Source organism: Oncorhynchus clarkii, chromosome 21 (genome assembly GCF_045791955.1).
Source record: "Oncorhynchus clarkii lewisi isolate Uvic-CL-2024 chromosome 21, UVic_Ocla_1.0, whole genome shotgun sequence".
Lineage (NCBI taxonomy): Eukaryota > Metazoa > Chordata > Actinopteri > Salmoniformes > Salmonidae > Oncorhynchus > Oncorhynchus clarkii.
This window is the reverse complement of record NC_092167.1, coordinates 8401769-8418468: the sequence shown is the minus strand read 5'-3', so window position 1 is coordinate 8418468 and position 16700 is coordinate 8401769. Positions and strand designations below refer to the sequence as shown.

The 16700-nt window shown below is 45.3% G+C and overlaps 1 protein-coding gene across 12 annotated transcripts in view; it reads left to right on the top strand.

The window, feature by feature from the left end:
• The window catches only part of LOC139378453 (protein kinase C and casein kinase substrate in neurons protein 2-like), a 36274-nt gene that overhangs the window by 5800 nt on the left and 13774 nt on the right, over nucleotides 1-16700 (top strand). For all 12 annotated transcript variants that reach the window (XR_011628300.1, XR_011628297.1, XR_011628299.1 and 9 more), the window contains exons 2-5: nucleotides 8715-8805; nucleotides 8979-9135; nucleotides 9309-9544; nucleotides 16285-16440. Coding sequence is in view for 7 of the 12 variants with exons in the window: in XM_071120639.1 (XP_070976740.1) it covers nucleotides 8749-8805; nucleotides 8979-9135; nucleotides 9309-9544; nucleotides 16285-16440 (606 nt within the window). In the remaining 5 variants the exon portion in view is untranslated. The remainder of the gene's footprint in view (nucleotides 1-8714; nucleotides 8806-8978; nucleotides 9136-9308; nucleotides 9545-16284; nucleotides 16441-16700) is intronic.

Genomic DNA, 16700 nt, shown 5'->3' with positions numbered 1-16700 from the left:
TACATTTTTTAGAGCCTAATACATTATTGCCGGGACAAACCTTTTATATCTCCTGTGCACATGCCGGCAAGTTTAGGAGTGGCAGTAGACATGAGCTGATGTGGGTGGTCGTCTATTTGAATAAATCCATTGAATATACACCATTACAAAGCCTACACTGGATTTAGACTACATTATTGCGTGGTAAATGTTTCTGATCAGTGATAGATGAGTAAACTAATAGATGAGCTACACCACCTCGCATTATTTTCCCAGTCAGAGAATAAACCATATATAGCATACAGGGGGAGATTCAATGATACAAAATCACATTGATTAAGACAAGTCACAGGCTTTAGGTCTGGAGTTGGCCTAGGTTACTAAGCAACTGAAAAGGAAGAGCAAAACAATCTGCTTGTTAAGCTACATAACATGCTGGCAAAAATATTCTGATCAGCGATAATAAATGAGGCAACTAGACAAGATGATCATGAGTAGCCCTCACCTCAATTTAGCATTTCACCAGCCTAATTGTAGCCTAACCAATATCCAAATGTAGATTCGGTAAAAAGAAAATCAGACATTGATAGATTTTATCAATACAAGTCCTCACACTTGTCTCAAAGCAGGGTAAAACGGTCCTGAAATAGTTGCACACATGGGTAGGCTATTGCTTCAAATGTATTGTAACAATTGGATGACTTTGGGACTATCAGTAAGCAACCATTTGACGCATTCAATTGCACTAGCCTATTTTAGTCCAATATTTTGGTCATTCAATGATATTTATTCCCACAGTAATTCTTTATGTATCCATCCGGTTGTGGTTAAGAAAACAGTGCATGCGGTGGGCTATGCGTAGAGATGGGTGGAGTGACATGCCTCAAAGTTTACAACTGGCAGGAGGATAGCAGTAACGGGCGCTGCCTAACAACCATCAAGAGCTTAGGAGCGTAGTGTGTGCCAATGCTTCCTCGGCATTACTTCTACATTTCATACTAGGCCGTAGATAGACCTTTACCTTAATCATGACACTGTCGGTTGGCAGAAATAAAAGTAGAGGCTTTGTCGCCGGCAATGTCGGCAAAAAGTTGGCGGGAAAACGTCTTGGTTTGAAAGGTGAACTAGATAGCTTCTTCTTTCTGTTCATCTTTCTCTTTATCCCCTCCCTCTGTTTTGTATTTTGTGGCCGGTGTGTGTATGCCTAGTTGCCTAGAGAAGCTGAGGGGACTTCAGACTCTGAGCAGTCTGCCAGGAACAACACTAGGGGCCTAATTCCATTTTTGCTCTCTACCCCTGAAGGATTCAAATGAATTAATTGCTTCCATGGTCATGCAATAGCTTTTATAGTTCTTCAGTTAAAAAACATTTCAATTAGGCTCAATCCATGTAGGCCAATTTCCGTCAGTGTAAGGTGTCTTTCATAACAGAGGACAAAACAGAAAAAATGTCTGCTCAAACTGCAGTTCCTCACAATAAAATGACAGCTCTTAATAAAGTTTAAAAGCGAAGATGTCCTCTAGCCCACACTTTAACCAATTCATTGTTTTTCATTCCTTCGGTCCGTAAAAGTAATGGGGTGTGAACTTGTACATGATTAGGATCCCGATTAGCTGTTGCACATGCAGCAGCTACTATTCCTGGGGTCCACATAAAACATGCATGACAGAGTACAGAAAGAACTGTTATAGACAAGAACAACAGAACTTATTACATTCATCTAAAAAGTAATATTGTCAAGGCAGCAAGAGACAAAAATAAATCAATATATTTACTCACTTCTTACTACAGTGCATTTGGAAAGTATTCAGATCCTTTCCCACATTTTGTTACGTTAGACTTTTAAAATTGATTGAATTCTTTTTTAAAAACAATACCCCATAATGACAAAGCGAAAGCAGGTTTGATTTTTTTTTTTTTGTGCTAAATTATTCAAAATAAAAGGACACCTTATTTACATAAGTATTCAGACCCTTTGCTATGAGACTCGGAATTGAGCTCAGGTGCATCCTGCTTCCATTGATCATCATGGAGATGTTTCTACAACTTGATGAAAGTCCACCTGTGGTAAAATCTATTGATCGGATATGATTTGGAAAGGCTATATAAGGTCCCACCTGTCTATATAAGGTCCCACAGTTGACAGTGCATGTCAGAGCAAAAACCAAGCCATGAGGTCGAAGGAATTGTCCGTAGAGCTCTGAGACAGGATTGTGTCGAGGCACAGATCTGACAACGGGTAACAAAAAATGTCTGCAGCATTCAACGTCCCCAAGAACACAGTGGCCTCCATAAATGGAAGAACTTTGGAACCACCAAGACTCTTCCTAGATCTGGCCACCCGGCCGAACTGAGCAATCGGGGGAGAAGGGCCTTGGTCAGGCAGGTGAACCCAATGGTCACTCGGACAGCGCTTTGGAGTTCCTCTGTGGAGATGGGAGAGCCTTCCAGAAGGACAACCATCTCGGCTGCAACACGCAACCAATCAGTCCATTAGTCCTAAAGAAATCTCAGACCATGACAAACAAGATTTTTTGGTCTGATGAAACCAAGATGGAACTCTTTGGCCTGAATGCCATGCGTCACATCTGGAGGAAACCAGACACTTATCACCTGGCCAATACCATCCCTATGGGGAAACATGGTGGTAGCAGCATCATGCTGTGGAGATGTTTTTCAGCGGCAGGGACTGGGAGACTAGTCAGGATCGAGGGAAAGATGAATGGAGCAAAGTACAGAGAGATCCTTGATGAAAACCTGCTCCAGACTAGACCAAAGGTTCACCTTCCTACAGGACAACGACCCTCAGCACAAAGCCCAAACTGATCTAACATTTCACTAAAACATAATTTTCAAACCTTTCTTACATTTATATATGATCACAGGTGTTTCTCTATTATGCGTAGGAATAGTTGGAAACAGATTTCCAAAATTAAAATCACTTGGAGGTTTCCTGCTGTTTTATTATTTTATGTCCAACAATGAAAATTTATATTTATTTATTTATTTTTGCTCAAAAATGTTTGGGGCAAATAAAACCACCCCTTGTGCCAAATTCAGTCCGTGGGCCGCAAGTTGGGGAACCCTACTCCGTTTAGTTAATTTAGTTTAGTAAAAGAGAATATATATGTTATTGTTTCTCAGCACCTCTCCTCTTTCTAAAGATCTCATTTAACCCCTTACACTTGTGGAAATGGGCCTATGTGGATAGGGACGAATTGACGTGTTTTTAGCAGAGGAACTGTAAATAATACACATGACCATGGAAAAGCAATTGAAAGAACACTTTAGAGATTACGGGGACTTTATCAGACCAAAGTTGAGGACAACAGTTCATAAGACTGAATCTAAACTTTACACTGTTAATTTTATGTGCATTTTACGCTACTTCTCACAGCATTTGTTGTTAACAAAATCTGAAAAATTAATTCAGTAACAAGAATATTCATTGACATTTTGGAGTAGGTGCAAGATGAGAAGAACGATTAAGGGTTGAGTTAGAGGTTTAACTTGTCGCTAAATTGCCACACACCAAGCTATGCACAGTTCCTATGTAATTTCAGTGCACTTTTACTGAAAGATCCTTCAACTATAAGGTGCTTTTTTTGAGCTCTCCCAGCTTTGCGTTTGAGGAACTGAAGCAAGTGCTCTTGCAGTTGTTTGTTTGGAACACAGCCATGCGTCCCCAACGTCACACAATTACTGTTTACACAATCCAGAAACATTCCATTATAAATCGCAATCTGGGTCAGGTTGGCATCATTTGAAAGCTTATTCTACTGCCAACATGGTTAGCTAAGTTATAAAATATGATCTTACAGTGTTAGGCTTTCAAAAGGCAATTTCAAAAGTGTAATTTTGGAGTCATGAGTGCATTCATGTGTGTGCTCCACATCTAATTTTCAAACACAGGCTCGTTGTGTTCAGGACAACCCAGGGTATAACGCATGTCACCCTGTAACTGTGGATCAAATATAGCGATCATAAATGTTGACACTGTAAATTCCATGAGTTTGTGCACATTTGGACAGTTTTTTTTTATTATAATCCTCTTCCAGAACACATCGACTCCTCTCGTTTTACCGCATTTCCCTCACTCAGACAACAACAAATGTGCAAATGTAGCCCAATTAGCAGGAGGGATGGGGGCATATTCTTGTCAAGAGCAGTGCTCAGTCTTATGGCTTGGGGGGTAGAAGCTGTCTTGGAACCTGTATGTCTGTCCGATAACCGATGCTCTGGTACTGTTTGCTGGACGGTAGGAGAGTGAACAGTCTGGCTTGGGTGGCTGAACTCTTTGTCCATTTTTCGGGCCTTCCTCTGACTCTGCCTGATATAGAGGTCCTGGATGGCAGGGAGCTCAGCCTCAGTGATTTACTGGGCCGTCCACACCACTCTCTAGCGCTTTACGGTCGAGGGTGATGCAGCCAGTCAAGATGCTCTCTATGGTGCAGCTGTAGAACATCTGAGGGCCCATGTCAAGTCTTTTCAGCCTCCTGAGGTGGAAGAGGTGCTGTCGTAACCTCTTCACGACTGTGGGGGTGTATGTCGACCATATTAAGTCCTTAGTGATCTGGATGCAATGAATACATCTGACCATGATAACTGACCATCCAGTATTACCCCTAGAGTTCAGCTTCCTCAACTTGCTCAATTGTCACACCCTTTATACACAACTCCAGTTGAGGTTTAGGTCTTGAAGAATGTTATGAACCAAATGTTGATAGTTAATCACCCATTCTGATACGGACACTCCTTGTAATAAGAGTCTGTGAGCTCTCACTGGCATTGGGTGCTGACACGTAGAGTGTGGAATCATCAGCATACATAGTAATTCAAGCTTCTTGTAAGACAAGTTGCAACTCATTTGTAGAAATAAAGAGTAACGGCCCAAGGCAACTGCCCTGCGGGACACTGCGCTGATGTTGGAGAAGCTCATCCTTATGTAATACATGTATCACTAGCCACTTTAACTATGCCACTTTGTTTACATACTCACCTCATGTATATACTGTACTCGATACCATCTACTGTATCCTGCCTATGCTGCTCTGTACCATCACTCATTCATATATCCTTATGTACATATTCTTTATCCCCTTACACTGTGTATAAGACAGTAGTTTTGGAATTGTTAGTTAGATTACTTGTTGGTTATTACTGCATTGTCGGAACTAGAAGCACAAGCATTTCGCTACACTCGCATTAACATCTGCTAACCATGTGTATGTGACAAATAACATTTGATTTGATTTGATGAGCTTCCAAGTTAAATTAAATAAGTAACTTTCCAACCATGTGATGGCAGGTGATGTAAAGCCATAAGTTACTTTTTTCAATAACAAATGATGATCAATAACATCAAAGGCTGCACTGAAATCTAACAAAATAGCTCCAACTATCATCTTAGTATCCATTTATTTTAACCAATCATCAGTCATCTGAGTCAGTGCAGTACAAGTTGAGTGTCCTTCTCTATATGCATGCTGAATCAGTAGTTAACTTGTTCTCTGAAAAATAGCCTTGTATTTGTTTAAACACAATTATCTCCATTAGTTTACTAAGAACAGGCTGTTAACTGATTGGGTGGTTGTTAGAGCCAGCAAAGGGTGCTTTACTATTTTAGGCGGTGGAATTACTTTAGCGTCCTTCCATGGCAGTGGACACACTCCTTTTAGGGTTTGGTTAAACATATAGCAACCAAGTGCAGACTTTGGAGAGAATGGGGAAAGACTGAATTAGGCCTCTTGTGTCTAAACCTTAACCACTAGGCTACCTTGCACCCTATACAGAGTTCTCTTCCGTTAGGAAGTATGTTGTTGTAGCCACTAGCCAGCTCTTAGTTTCTGTTAGGTTAGTTAGCGGTATAGTAGCAGTATAGAAATGTAGGCTGTTTACTCAATGAAAGGCTTTGCTCCATTTGTATGTTCCGTGAAAGGTGTTGAATCGATACAATAATATGCTTTATAGAAGCCACTGAACAGGCACTGATCAGACATTGTGTGAATAGATTCACCAGGTCCACAAACGGTCCTCTGTTGATTTTTTTTATAAAGTTACAAACGGGATTAGCTCAGCTGTAGAATGTTGTGGTCCATTCCATGCCCTGCTGTGTTCCATGGTTGTCATGGCAGCGATTTGGTGAGTGATGGACAGCAGCATCTGAGAGAGGGCAGGAGGGAGAGAGAGCACAGGAAGATCTATGATTCCTCTGGTGGCCCTTTTTCTGATGTGTGTTCAATTCAAACAACTTTTATTTCCTGGGAGGGAGTTTCATATGTGGTAATGAATGGCACGTACAAGACGCATAACAACATAACACAAACATGTAGGGTACAGTATAAAGGATTAGCAGCATTCTGCAATCCCTGTGTGTGTGCACACATCAAAACTTCAGATTTAAGAAGTTTGATGGATTTGAATGGGAGAGATCAAAATGAGTTGCCTGCTTAGTCCATAATTACTGTCATCCGAGTACTTAATGAACATCATCTCTGGGTCTGAGCTCCTACAGTCCTCTGTGCACAGGGTGAATAAAACAGGCCAGATGACACAGCTTTGCGGTGATCCTGTACAGATGGTTCTGGAAGAGCTGCAGTGACCATTGAATCTGACCCTGCCGTTCTCTATTTGTCAGGAAGGAGAGGACCCAGAAAATCAAATGTGGAATGACATTCATGTTCTGGAACTTTTGAACCATTAAGTGAGGCTGGACTGTATCAAAGGCACTAGAGAAATGCACAAATACCATCCTGATGTATGTCTTGGGCTTCTCCAGGTGGTTCTGGGCACGGTGCAGTAGGGACAGAACTGCATCATCAACACCCCTGTGCCGCTTGTAAGCAAACTGGAGAGGGTCTGTATAACAGCATACCTCCTTTTGTAGAATCAGCCTTTCAAAGCTCTTCATCACTAGATGTTAAAGCTACAGGGCTGTAGTCATTGTTGCAGGGGAGGTTGCTTTTTTTAGTTACTGGGCATATGGTGGACGATTTCCCTATTGCTGGGATGGAGTGTTCTGCCAGAGAGCGAGGAAAAGCTCACAGAAAACACTTGACAGTTGATATGGCAAGCCTTTAGTAGGAGACCACTAATGTTGTCTGGCCCAGGGACTTATGGTAACCCTTTAGTAGGAGACCACTAATGTTGTCTGGCCCAGGGACTTATGGTAACCCTTTAGTAGGAGACCACTAATGTTGTCTGGCCCAGGGACTTATGGTAACCCTTTAGTAGGAGACCACTAATGTTGTCTGGCCCAGGGGCTATGGTAACCCTTTAGTAGGAGACCACTAATGTTGTCTGGCCCAGGGGCTATGGTAACCCTTTAGTAGGAGACCACTAATGTTGTCTGGCCCAGGGACTTATGGTAACCCTTTAGTAGGAGACCACTAATGTTGTCTGACAGCACTTGAATATGAGCATCACTGAAATCAGTGCAGTCTGTTGTGTGTGTGTGTGTGTGTGTGTGTGTGTGTGTGTGTGTGTGTGCTAGAAAAGCACAACAGAGACCAAGTGTTGTGAAAGCCACTCTTGTCTGTGGTCCCCCCTCCTCCCTCCAGCAACAACAACCCTCTCTCTGTGCTCTAGCCCTAGCTGTGGTTAGGAGGACATGGGCCACTGACCGCCAGGAAACACACACTATCTTACACACAATCATGAAGAGATGGCGAGAGGATGAAGGGCCTACTTGGAAGCTGAAGATAGACCAGAGGATGGAGAGAGCAGCGATTGAGAGAGAGAAATCAGACAGAGGGGGGTAGAGCAAGAGAGGAGGATGGAGAGGAACAGAGGTCTTTCTGTCAGTGGAGTTCCGCTCCCTTGTCACTCAGCAAACGGAAGCTCCCCACAGTGTGTGCTAAAACGACAGATAAGTCACACACACACACTAGGCCCTCTGTGCCACTCTGCACAGAGCTGTGTGTTGTTGTTTTTCAGGCTGTAAGGTTTTTGAAATGGGTGAACACACTCACCTGCTGTTTAGATTCACACCAGATTACAGATTGCACACACTCCTATCTGTCTCGCTCTGTTGCCCCTCTTGTTAATTCTTTCTCTCTCGGATTACATCTTTGGCCGTGGCCCCAGCTCAGCGTTTCTCAGGAGTGTCACAGTGACGGCGTGATAATTACAATGCTGTTGTTTGGAGCCTTTTATGATAACGGGCTTTTACTAGTTGTCTGAGAAAACACAGCAACAAAATGATGCTCTGCTCCCAGCTGCCACTTTGTGTCATATTATTGTAGTGAAACTAAAGTGTGTGTGTGTGTGTGTGTGTGTGTGACAATCTGATTTTAAAGTCAGCCTGTGAAATCTCTTTCTGTCTTCGGGTTTCCTCTCTCACTGTCATACCCTTCATTTACAGGCTTTGTTTTCCTACTCATGGAGAGAAATGAGTAGGCTAGTTGTCTGTCTGTTGTGTGTGTTCGTTCATATGCTACGTAGGCTAGTAGCCCCACTAGGCCATGCTGAAGCCAGGGTGTCAGAGTATTAAGTCTGCCCCACACTGGGCTCTCTACACGTGGTAGAACACCAGACGCTGTCAGCACATCCCAGTGGCCTTGGAAAGAATGGACAGACAGACAGGACCTAAGGAAAGACCCAGCTAGGGTAGAACTTTTATTTAATGCAATAAAAATAGCACTTTTGAAGACCTCAGTGCTGTCCTGTCCCCTGCAGCCAGTCTGTAGAACAGCCAGTCTGCTGTGTGTTATGGTGTTGTTGACTGTGTGTTTCAGCCCCTGAGGATTGTGGGTACCGAGGGCAGCAGCCATGTCCGGCTCCTACGATGACTCCATGGTCGACGTCTCCAGTGACAGCTTCTGGGAGGTGAGACGGTAGACAACATACAGTATAACACATACAATTACCAAACATACGTCATTATACGATATGCACGTAGCTGCACACTCAACTCCCCACCCTGCCACACACACACCCTCTCACCTGCCCCCCCCCCCCCCATAACTCCAAGTATCTCTCCCTTCCTCTCTCTCTCCCAGGTGGGGAACTACAAGCGGACAGTGAGGCGGGTGGACGATGGCAGTCGCCTGTGTAACGACCTGATGAACTGTCTTCATGAGCGGGCGCGCATCGAGAAGTCCTACGCACAGCAGCTCACAGAGTGGTCCAAACGCTGGAGACAGCTTATAGAGAAAGGTAGGAACACACACACACACACACACACACACTTCAGTGGTCCAAGCACTGAAGACAGGTGTGTGTGTTCCACTCCTTCACCCCTCTGTTCCCGTCACCCCTCTGGACTCTCAGTTCCGCACTCTCCATCACCGTAAGCATGTGTGTTATTATCTAATCATGTGCACCCCCAGGCCCTCAGTACGGGACCCTGGAGAGGGCGTGGGGTGCCCTGTGCACGGAGGCGGAGAAGGTGAGCGAGCTCCACATGGAGGTGAAGGCGGTGCTGATGGGGGAGGACTTTGAGAAGCTTAAGGTGTGGCAGAGGGACTACTACCACAAACAGATGATCGGAGGCTTCAAGGAGACCAAGGAGGCTGACGACGGCTTCCGCAAGGCCCAGAAACCCTGGGCCAAGAAACTGAAAGAGGTTGGGGAGTCGTATACACACACACACGCGCAGACAATACACGCAGACAATGCACAAGCACACACGTGCAGACAATACACAAGCACACACGTGCAGACAATACACAAGCACACACGTGCAGACAATGCACACACGTGCAGACAATGCACACCCGTGCAGACAATGCACACCCGTGCAGACAATGCACACCCGTGCAGACAATGCACACCCGTGCAGACAATGCACACACACACACACACACACACATACATGCAGACAATACACATGCAGACAATACACACACACATGCAGACAATACACACACGTGCAGACAATACACACACACGCACACACATGCAGACAGTAGACACACACACACATGCAGACAATACACACATCATATACATGCAGACAATACACGCAATACACACATGCAGACAATACACACACATGCAGACAATACACACACATGCAGACAGTACACACACACATGCAGACAATCCACACCCGTGCAGACAATCCACACCCGTGCAGACAATCCACACCCGTGCAGACAATGCACACCCGTGCAGACAATGCACACCCGTGCAGACAATGCACACCCGTGCAGACAATACACACCCGTGCAGACAATACACACCCGTGCAGACAATACACACCCGTGCAGACAATACACACACACACACACATACATGCATGCAGACAATACACATGCAGACAATACACACACACATGCAGACAATACACACACGTGCAGACAATACACACACATGCACACACATGCAGACAGTACACACACACACACACACACACATGCAGACAATACACACATCATATACATGCAGACAATACACGCAATACACACATGCAGACAATACACACACATGCAGACAATACACACACATGCAGACAATACACACACATGCAGACAATACACACACACACACACACACACACACACACACACACACACACATACATACATACATGCAGACAATACACACGCAGACAATACACTCAGACAATACACACACATGCAGCCAATGCACACATGCAGACAATACACACACACACACACATGCAGACAATACGCACACACATACATGCATGCCGACAGACAATACGCACGCACGCACGTACGCAGGCAGGCAGGCAATACGCGTGAGCGAGCGGGCAATACACACACGTACGCACGGGCAATATATATATATATACACACGCGCGCGAGCAGGCAATGCGCGCGCGGGCAATACACACGCGCGAGCAGGCAATGCGCGCGCGGGCAATACACACACACGCGAGCAGGCAATACACACAAACACGCGCGAGCAGGCAATACATACACACACACGCGCGCGAGAGCAGGCGATACACACACGCGCAGGCAATACACACACACACACACGCGCAGGCAATACACACACACACGTGAGCAGGCAATACACACACACGTGAGCAGGCAATACACACACACACACGCGCGCGAGAGCAGGCGATACACACACACACGCGCAGGCAATACACACACACACACACACGTGAGCAGGCAATACACACACACACGTGAGCAGGCAATACACACACACGTGAGCAGGCAATACACACACACGTGAGCAGGCAATACACACACACACACACACACACACGCGAGCAGGCAATACACACACACACACACACGCGAGCAGGCAAAATATACACACACGCGAGCAGGCAAAATATATATATATACATACATACATACATACATACATACATACATACATACATACATACATGCGCGAGCAGGCAATACACACACACACGAGCAGGCAATACATACACACACACGCGAGCAGGCAATACACACACACACACACACACGCGAGCAGGCAATACACACACACGCGCAGGCAATACACACACACACACACACACACACACACACAGGCAATACACACACACACACACGCGCAGGCAATACACACACACACGTGAGCAGGCAATACACACACACGTGAGCAGGCAATACACACACACGTGAGCAGGCAATACACACACACACACGCGAGCAGGCAATACACACACACACACACACACACGCGAGCAGGCAATACACACACACACACACACGCGAGCAGGCAAAATATACACACACGCGAGCAGGCAAAATATATATATATATATATATATATATACATACATACATACATACATACATACATGCGCGAGCAGGCAATACACACACACACACACACACACACACACACACACACACACACACACACACACACACACACACACACACACACACACACACACACACACACACGAGCAGGCAATACATACACACGCGCGCGAGCAGGCAATACACACACGCGCGCGAGCAGGCAATACACACACACGCGCAGGCAATACACACACACACGCGCGAGCAGGCAATACACACACACACACACACACACACACGAGCAGGCAATACACACACACACGCGCGGGTGAGCAGGCAATACACACACACACACACACGCGGGCGAGCAGGCAATACACACACACACACGCGAGCAGGCAATACACACGCGCGCGCGGGCGAGCAGGCAATACGCGCGCGGGCGAGCAGGCAATACGCGCGCGGGCGAGCAGGCAATACACACACACGCGCGAGAGCAGGCAATACACACGCACGCACGCACGCACGCGAGAGCAGGCAATACACACACACACACACACACACACGCACGCACGCACGCGCGCGCGAGAGCAGGCAATACACACACACACACACGCGCGCGAGAGCAGGCAATACACACACACACACACGCGCGCGAGAGCAGGCAATACACACACACACGAGAGCAGGCAATACACACACACACACACGCGCGCGAGAGCAGGCAATACACACACACACACACGCGCGCGCGAGCAGGCAATACACACACACACACACACAATTGCTGGCAATTGAACCGCTCTCTTTGAAGTTCTTGATGATCTGATAAATGGTTGATTTAGGTGCAATCTTACTGGCAGCAATATCCTTGCCTGTGAAGCCCTTTTTGTGCAAAGCAATGATGACGGCACATGTTTCCTTGCAGGAAACCATGGTTGACAGAGGAAGAACAATGATTCCAAGCACCACCCTCCGTTTGAAGCTGTTATTCAAACTCAATCAGCATGACAGAGTGATCTCCAGCCTTGTCCTCGTCAACACTCACACCTGTGTTAACGAGAGAATCACTGACATGATGTCAGCTGGTCCTTTTGTGGCAGGGCTGAAATGCAGTGGAAATGTTATTTGGGGATTCAGTTCATTTGCATGGCATAGAGGGACTTTGCAATTAATTGCAATTCATCTGATCACTCTCCATAACATTCTGGAGTATATGCAAATTGCCATCATTTAAACTGAGGCAGCAAACTTTGGGAAAATGAATATTTGTGTCATTCTCAAAACTTTTGGCCACGACTGTATATACACACACACACACCAGCTTTACCCTGCATTTATCAGTCCGTTGATTTCTGCAATAACCACCACAATTATTCCCATCACCCCTCAGTTCACTTGGACACATATCACTGACTCACTGCTTTCACTGTTTGCAGCTCCTTCTCTCCTGTACTAGCTGCTATGCTGTACAACAAACAGGCCATTAGTGCTATTTATACAATGGTGGGTGTAATCCTGAATGCTGATTTGTTTAAACCACATTCCAGCCGGTGTCTTTCTAAGCAATAAGGCCAGAGGAGGTGTGGTTTATGACCAATATACCACGGCTAAGGGCTGTTCTTAGACACAACGCAACGCAGAGTACCTGGACACAGACCTTAGCCGTGGTATATTGGCCATATATCACAAACCCCCGAGGAGCCTTATTGCTATTATAAACTGGTTACCAATGTAATTAGAGCAGTAAAAATACATGTTTTGTCATACACATGGTATACAGTCTGATATACCATGGCTTTCAGCCAATCAGCATTCAGGGCTCGAACCACCCAGTTTATAATCCACAAGTTACCACCGGCTAAATCTATGATGTTAGAATGCCTGTTTACTATTTTCCATCTGACTGCGCAATCCACTGTCTCATCAGCCCAGCCAAGCAGTTTATCAACTAGATCTCCACTTTAAAAAGCATCTAGACATTATCTCACATTTTCTTTGAGACTAACATTTTATTTGCTATATAAACTGGCTATTTCATTAGTGTTGGCCATTCATAGGAAGCAGTGGCGTGTAACTTTACACTGGCCACACAGGCAGCTGCTACGGAAGGGAAGGCCATTGTGTGTCGAACCGGCTCTCAGTTTCTCTGTGGCGCCTTGATTGGTTATGGTGTGGGAAATACACTGGGCTGCTCTGCTGTGCTTTTGGCTAGTAGTAGTGCAGATGAACACATACTCCTACTTGCACAAACCACACACACACACACACACACACACACACACACACACACACACACACTCAAATGATGTCTGATGTCACTCCTCTGACCTGGGAGTTCTGGAACAGTCTGTAGTTTGTAGTGTACCAGTTTCACAATCCGAGTCTTCCTGCCTGGTGTGTGTGTGTGTGTGTGTGTGTGAGAGATATGTCACAATAAGCCTCTTCCTGTTGTTGTCATTGGGCGGTGACTGATTAGTACAGTTATGTGTGAGTTGGGTCAAGGAGGTAATTAATGTACTTGAGGGCCAGTCAGTGAGCCAGTAGAGAGAGAGGAGATGGAAATGGGCTAACTGTCCTGTCTTAAAAGAAGCGGGTGGAATGGCCTTGTCTACCGCGTGTGCGCGCACACACACGTTTCAATCTCGTCATACACACACACACACAATAACACTGATAGAACACATTCCATATTTAAAATGTCACACTCCAACTTGCTCTATCTTTCACACACACACACATACACACACACATACACACACATACACACAGACACAGACAGCTTCCGTTCTATGATATAATCAGAGCCAATGGCAGACAGGCTGTTCCCTCTGTTCTTTGGCTATGTGGCCTTTATCAGAGATCCCATGATAAATGGGAGAAGAACATTGCTGCCACTCTGGCCCTGTCCCAAACAACAGGAACTAATGGCCTTGTCCACTTCTCTCATTCCCTCTTTCCATTTGATGTAGATTGAATCAAAACCCAGCTGTTAGGTGGACAGGTTTTGCCAATCGCCAGAGTTTTTCCTATGTCTATTTTAGTTTCCACCTCTTTGTTTACCAGACTCTGAATTGGGTGCTTAGTATTTAAGACTTTCATTATCGTATGATTTTGTTACCTTGACTTAGGTAACAGGTATTCTCTTGCCTTTTAAAGACCCCTGCGTTACCTTGACTTAATCAAGGTATTCTCTTGCCTTTTAAAGACCCCTGCGTTAACTTGACTTAATCAAGGTATTCTCTTGCCTTTTAAAGACCCCTGCGTTACCTTGACTTAATCAAGGTATTCTCTTGCCTTTTAAAGACCCCCGCGTTACCTTGACTTAATCAAGGTATTCTCTTGCCTTTTAAAGACCCCCGCGTTACCTTGACTTAATCAAGGTATTCTCTTGCCTTTTAAAGACCCCCGCGTTACCTTGACTTAATCAAGGTATTCTCTTGCCTTTTAAAGACCCCTGCGTTACCTTGACTTAATCAAGGTATTCTCTTGCCTTTTAAAGACCCCTGCGTTACCTTGACTTAATCAAGGTATTCTCTTGCCTTTTAAAGACCCCCGCGTTACCTTGACTTAATCAAGGTATTCTCTTGCCTTTTAAAGACCCCCGCGTTACCTTGACTTAATCAAGGTATTCTCTGGCCTTTTAAAGACCCCCGCCACCATTCCTCTCACCTTTATTCTTTTGAAAAAGCATGGTTCCTTAGCAGTGTCAGCCCAGCCAATCAGCCACATAAGCAGATGCTTTTTTAAACATTTTATCCCCGCCCCATGGCAAAATGTGTAGAATGGCAACGAATCCCTTTGAAAACTGTCTCGATATGAGTCAGAAACAGTTATTCTAGAATTGAAAAAGTGTAAATACTACAAAGTGTACATATGATAATAGTCTAATCTAAAACCAAGTTTAGAAGATCCGTACGTCACAACGGGTAAATGAAGGTTGGGTTTCGATTTGACCATGTCCGTTTGGACACTAACATGGGGTGAACAGCTGCGGTGACAGCATACAGTGAGACACACCTGCCCAGCGGCTCTTTGTTTACATGAGACAACACGTCGCATATCTCTTTTACTTGACAAATACTTAACCAAACACCTTAGATGTAAAATTGCGCAACTAAGACGTCCTCTGCAAAAACGTCAAAATTATTTACAGATTTCTTAAGTTGTCTTAGATTGATTCTGGGGGTTTTAAGGAAGTGAAATAGGCTTCCTTGTCTACAGTGTCTCATGGGGGACAAACATTAACCAATTGCAGAATGGGTCAGGAAACATGCCTCCAAGACTGAAATCTTGTTTTACTAATGAGCAACAGAAAAACACGAGCCAATCGGCGTGTTCAGGGGCTCTTTTAAAACTGCACATTTCTCTCCGTAGCCAAGAGGTGGGCCACTAAATGTTTTGCCTGCGAGGTGGTGGGGCTCCCAGGCAAATCTTGCTTTTGGCCCCCAAAAGGCTAGAGCTGGTCTTGTTCCTAAGCTTGTGTCTACCACTGAAAGGGTGGAATCATATTGAATAGTCACTTAGCTACTGCGCCATGCTAACTTGGTTATCCATTGGCTACATAAGCATGATGTTAACCGCTGTACCTTACCTTCTCTGTGCCACATGGCAGATGGAGACGATGAAGAAGGCGTACCACGGGGCCTGTAAGGAAGAGAAGCTGGCCACAAGCCGGGAGAACAACAGCAAGCTGGAGAACAACAGCAACCCTGAGGCCCAGAAGAAAATGCAGGACAAGGTGGAGAAGTGCCAGCAGGAGATGGAGAAGGTAGGGATGGGGGTGGGAGGGGGGGGGGGGTTACACTGGTGTTAAATCATCTCTGTGTGGACACGTGTTTTATGTCTATGTTGTGTGTCATGGCTGGAATGTGACTCTGTGACCATTTGAGGATCCTGACAATATGGAGGAAATGTTTCAGCTCTGTGTGTCCGTGTGTGTGTGCTTCCCTGTGTGTATGTCTCCTTACGTGTGTGTGTGCTTCCCTGTGTGTATGTCTACTTACGTGTGTGTGTGCTTCCCTGTGTGTA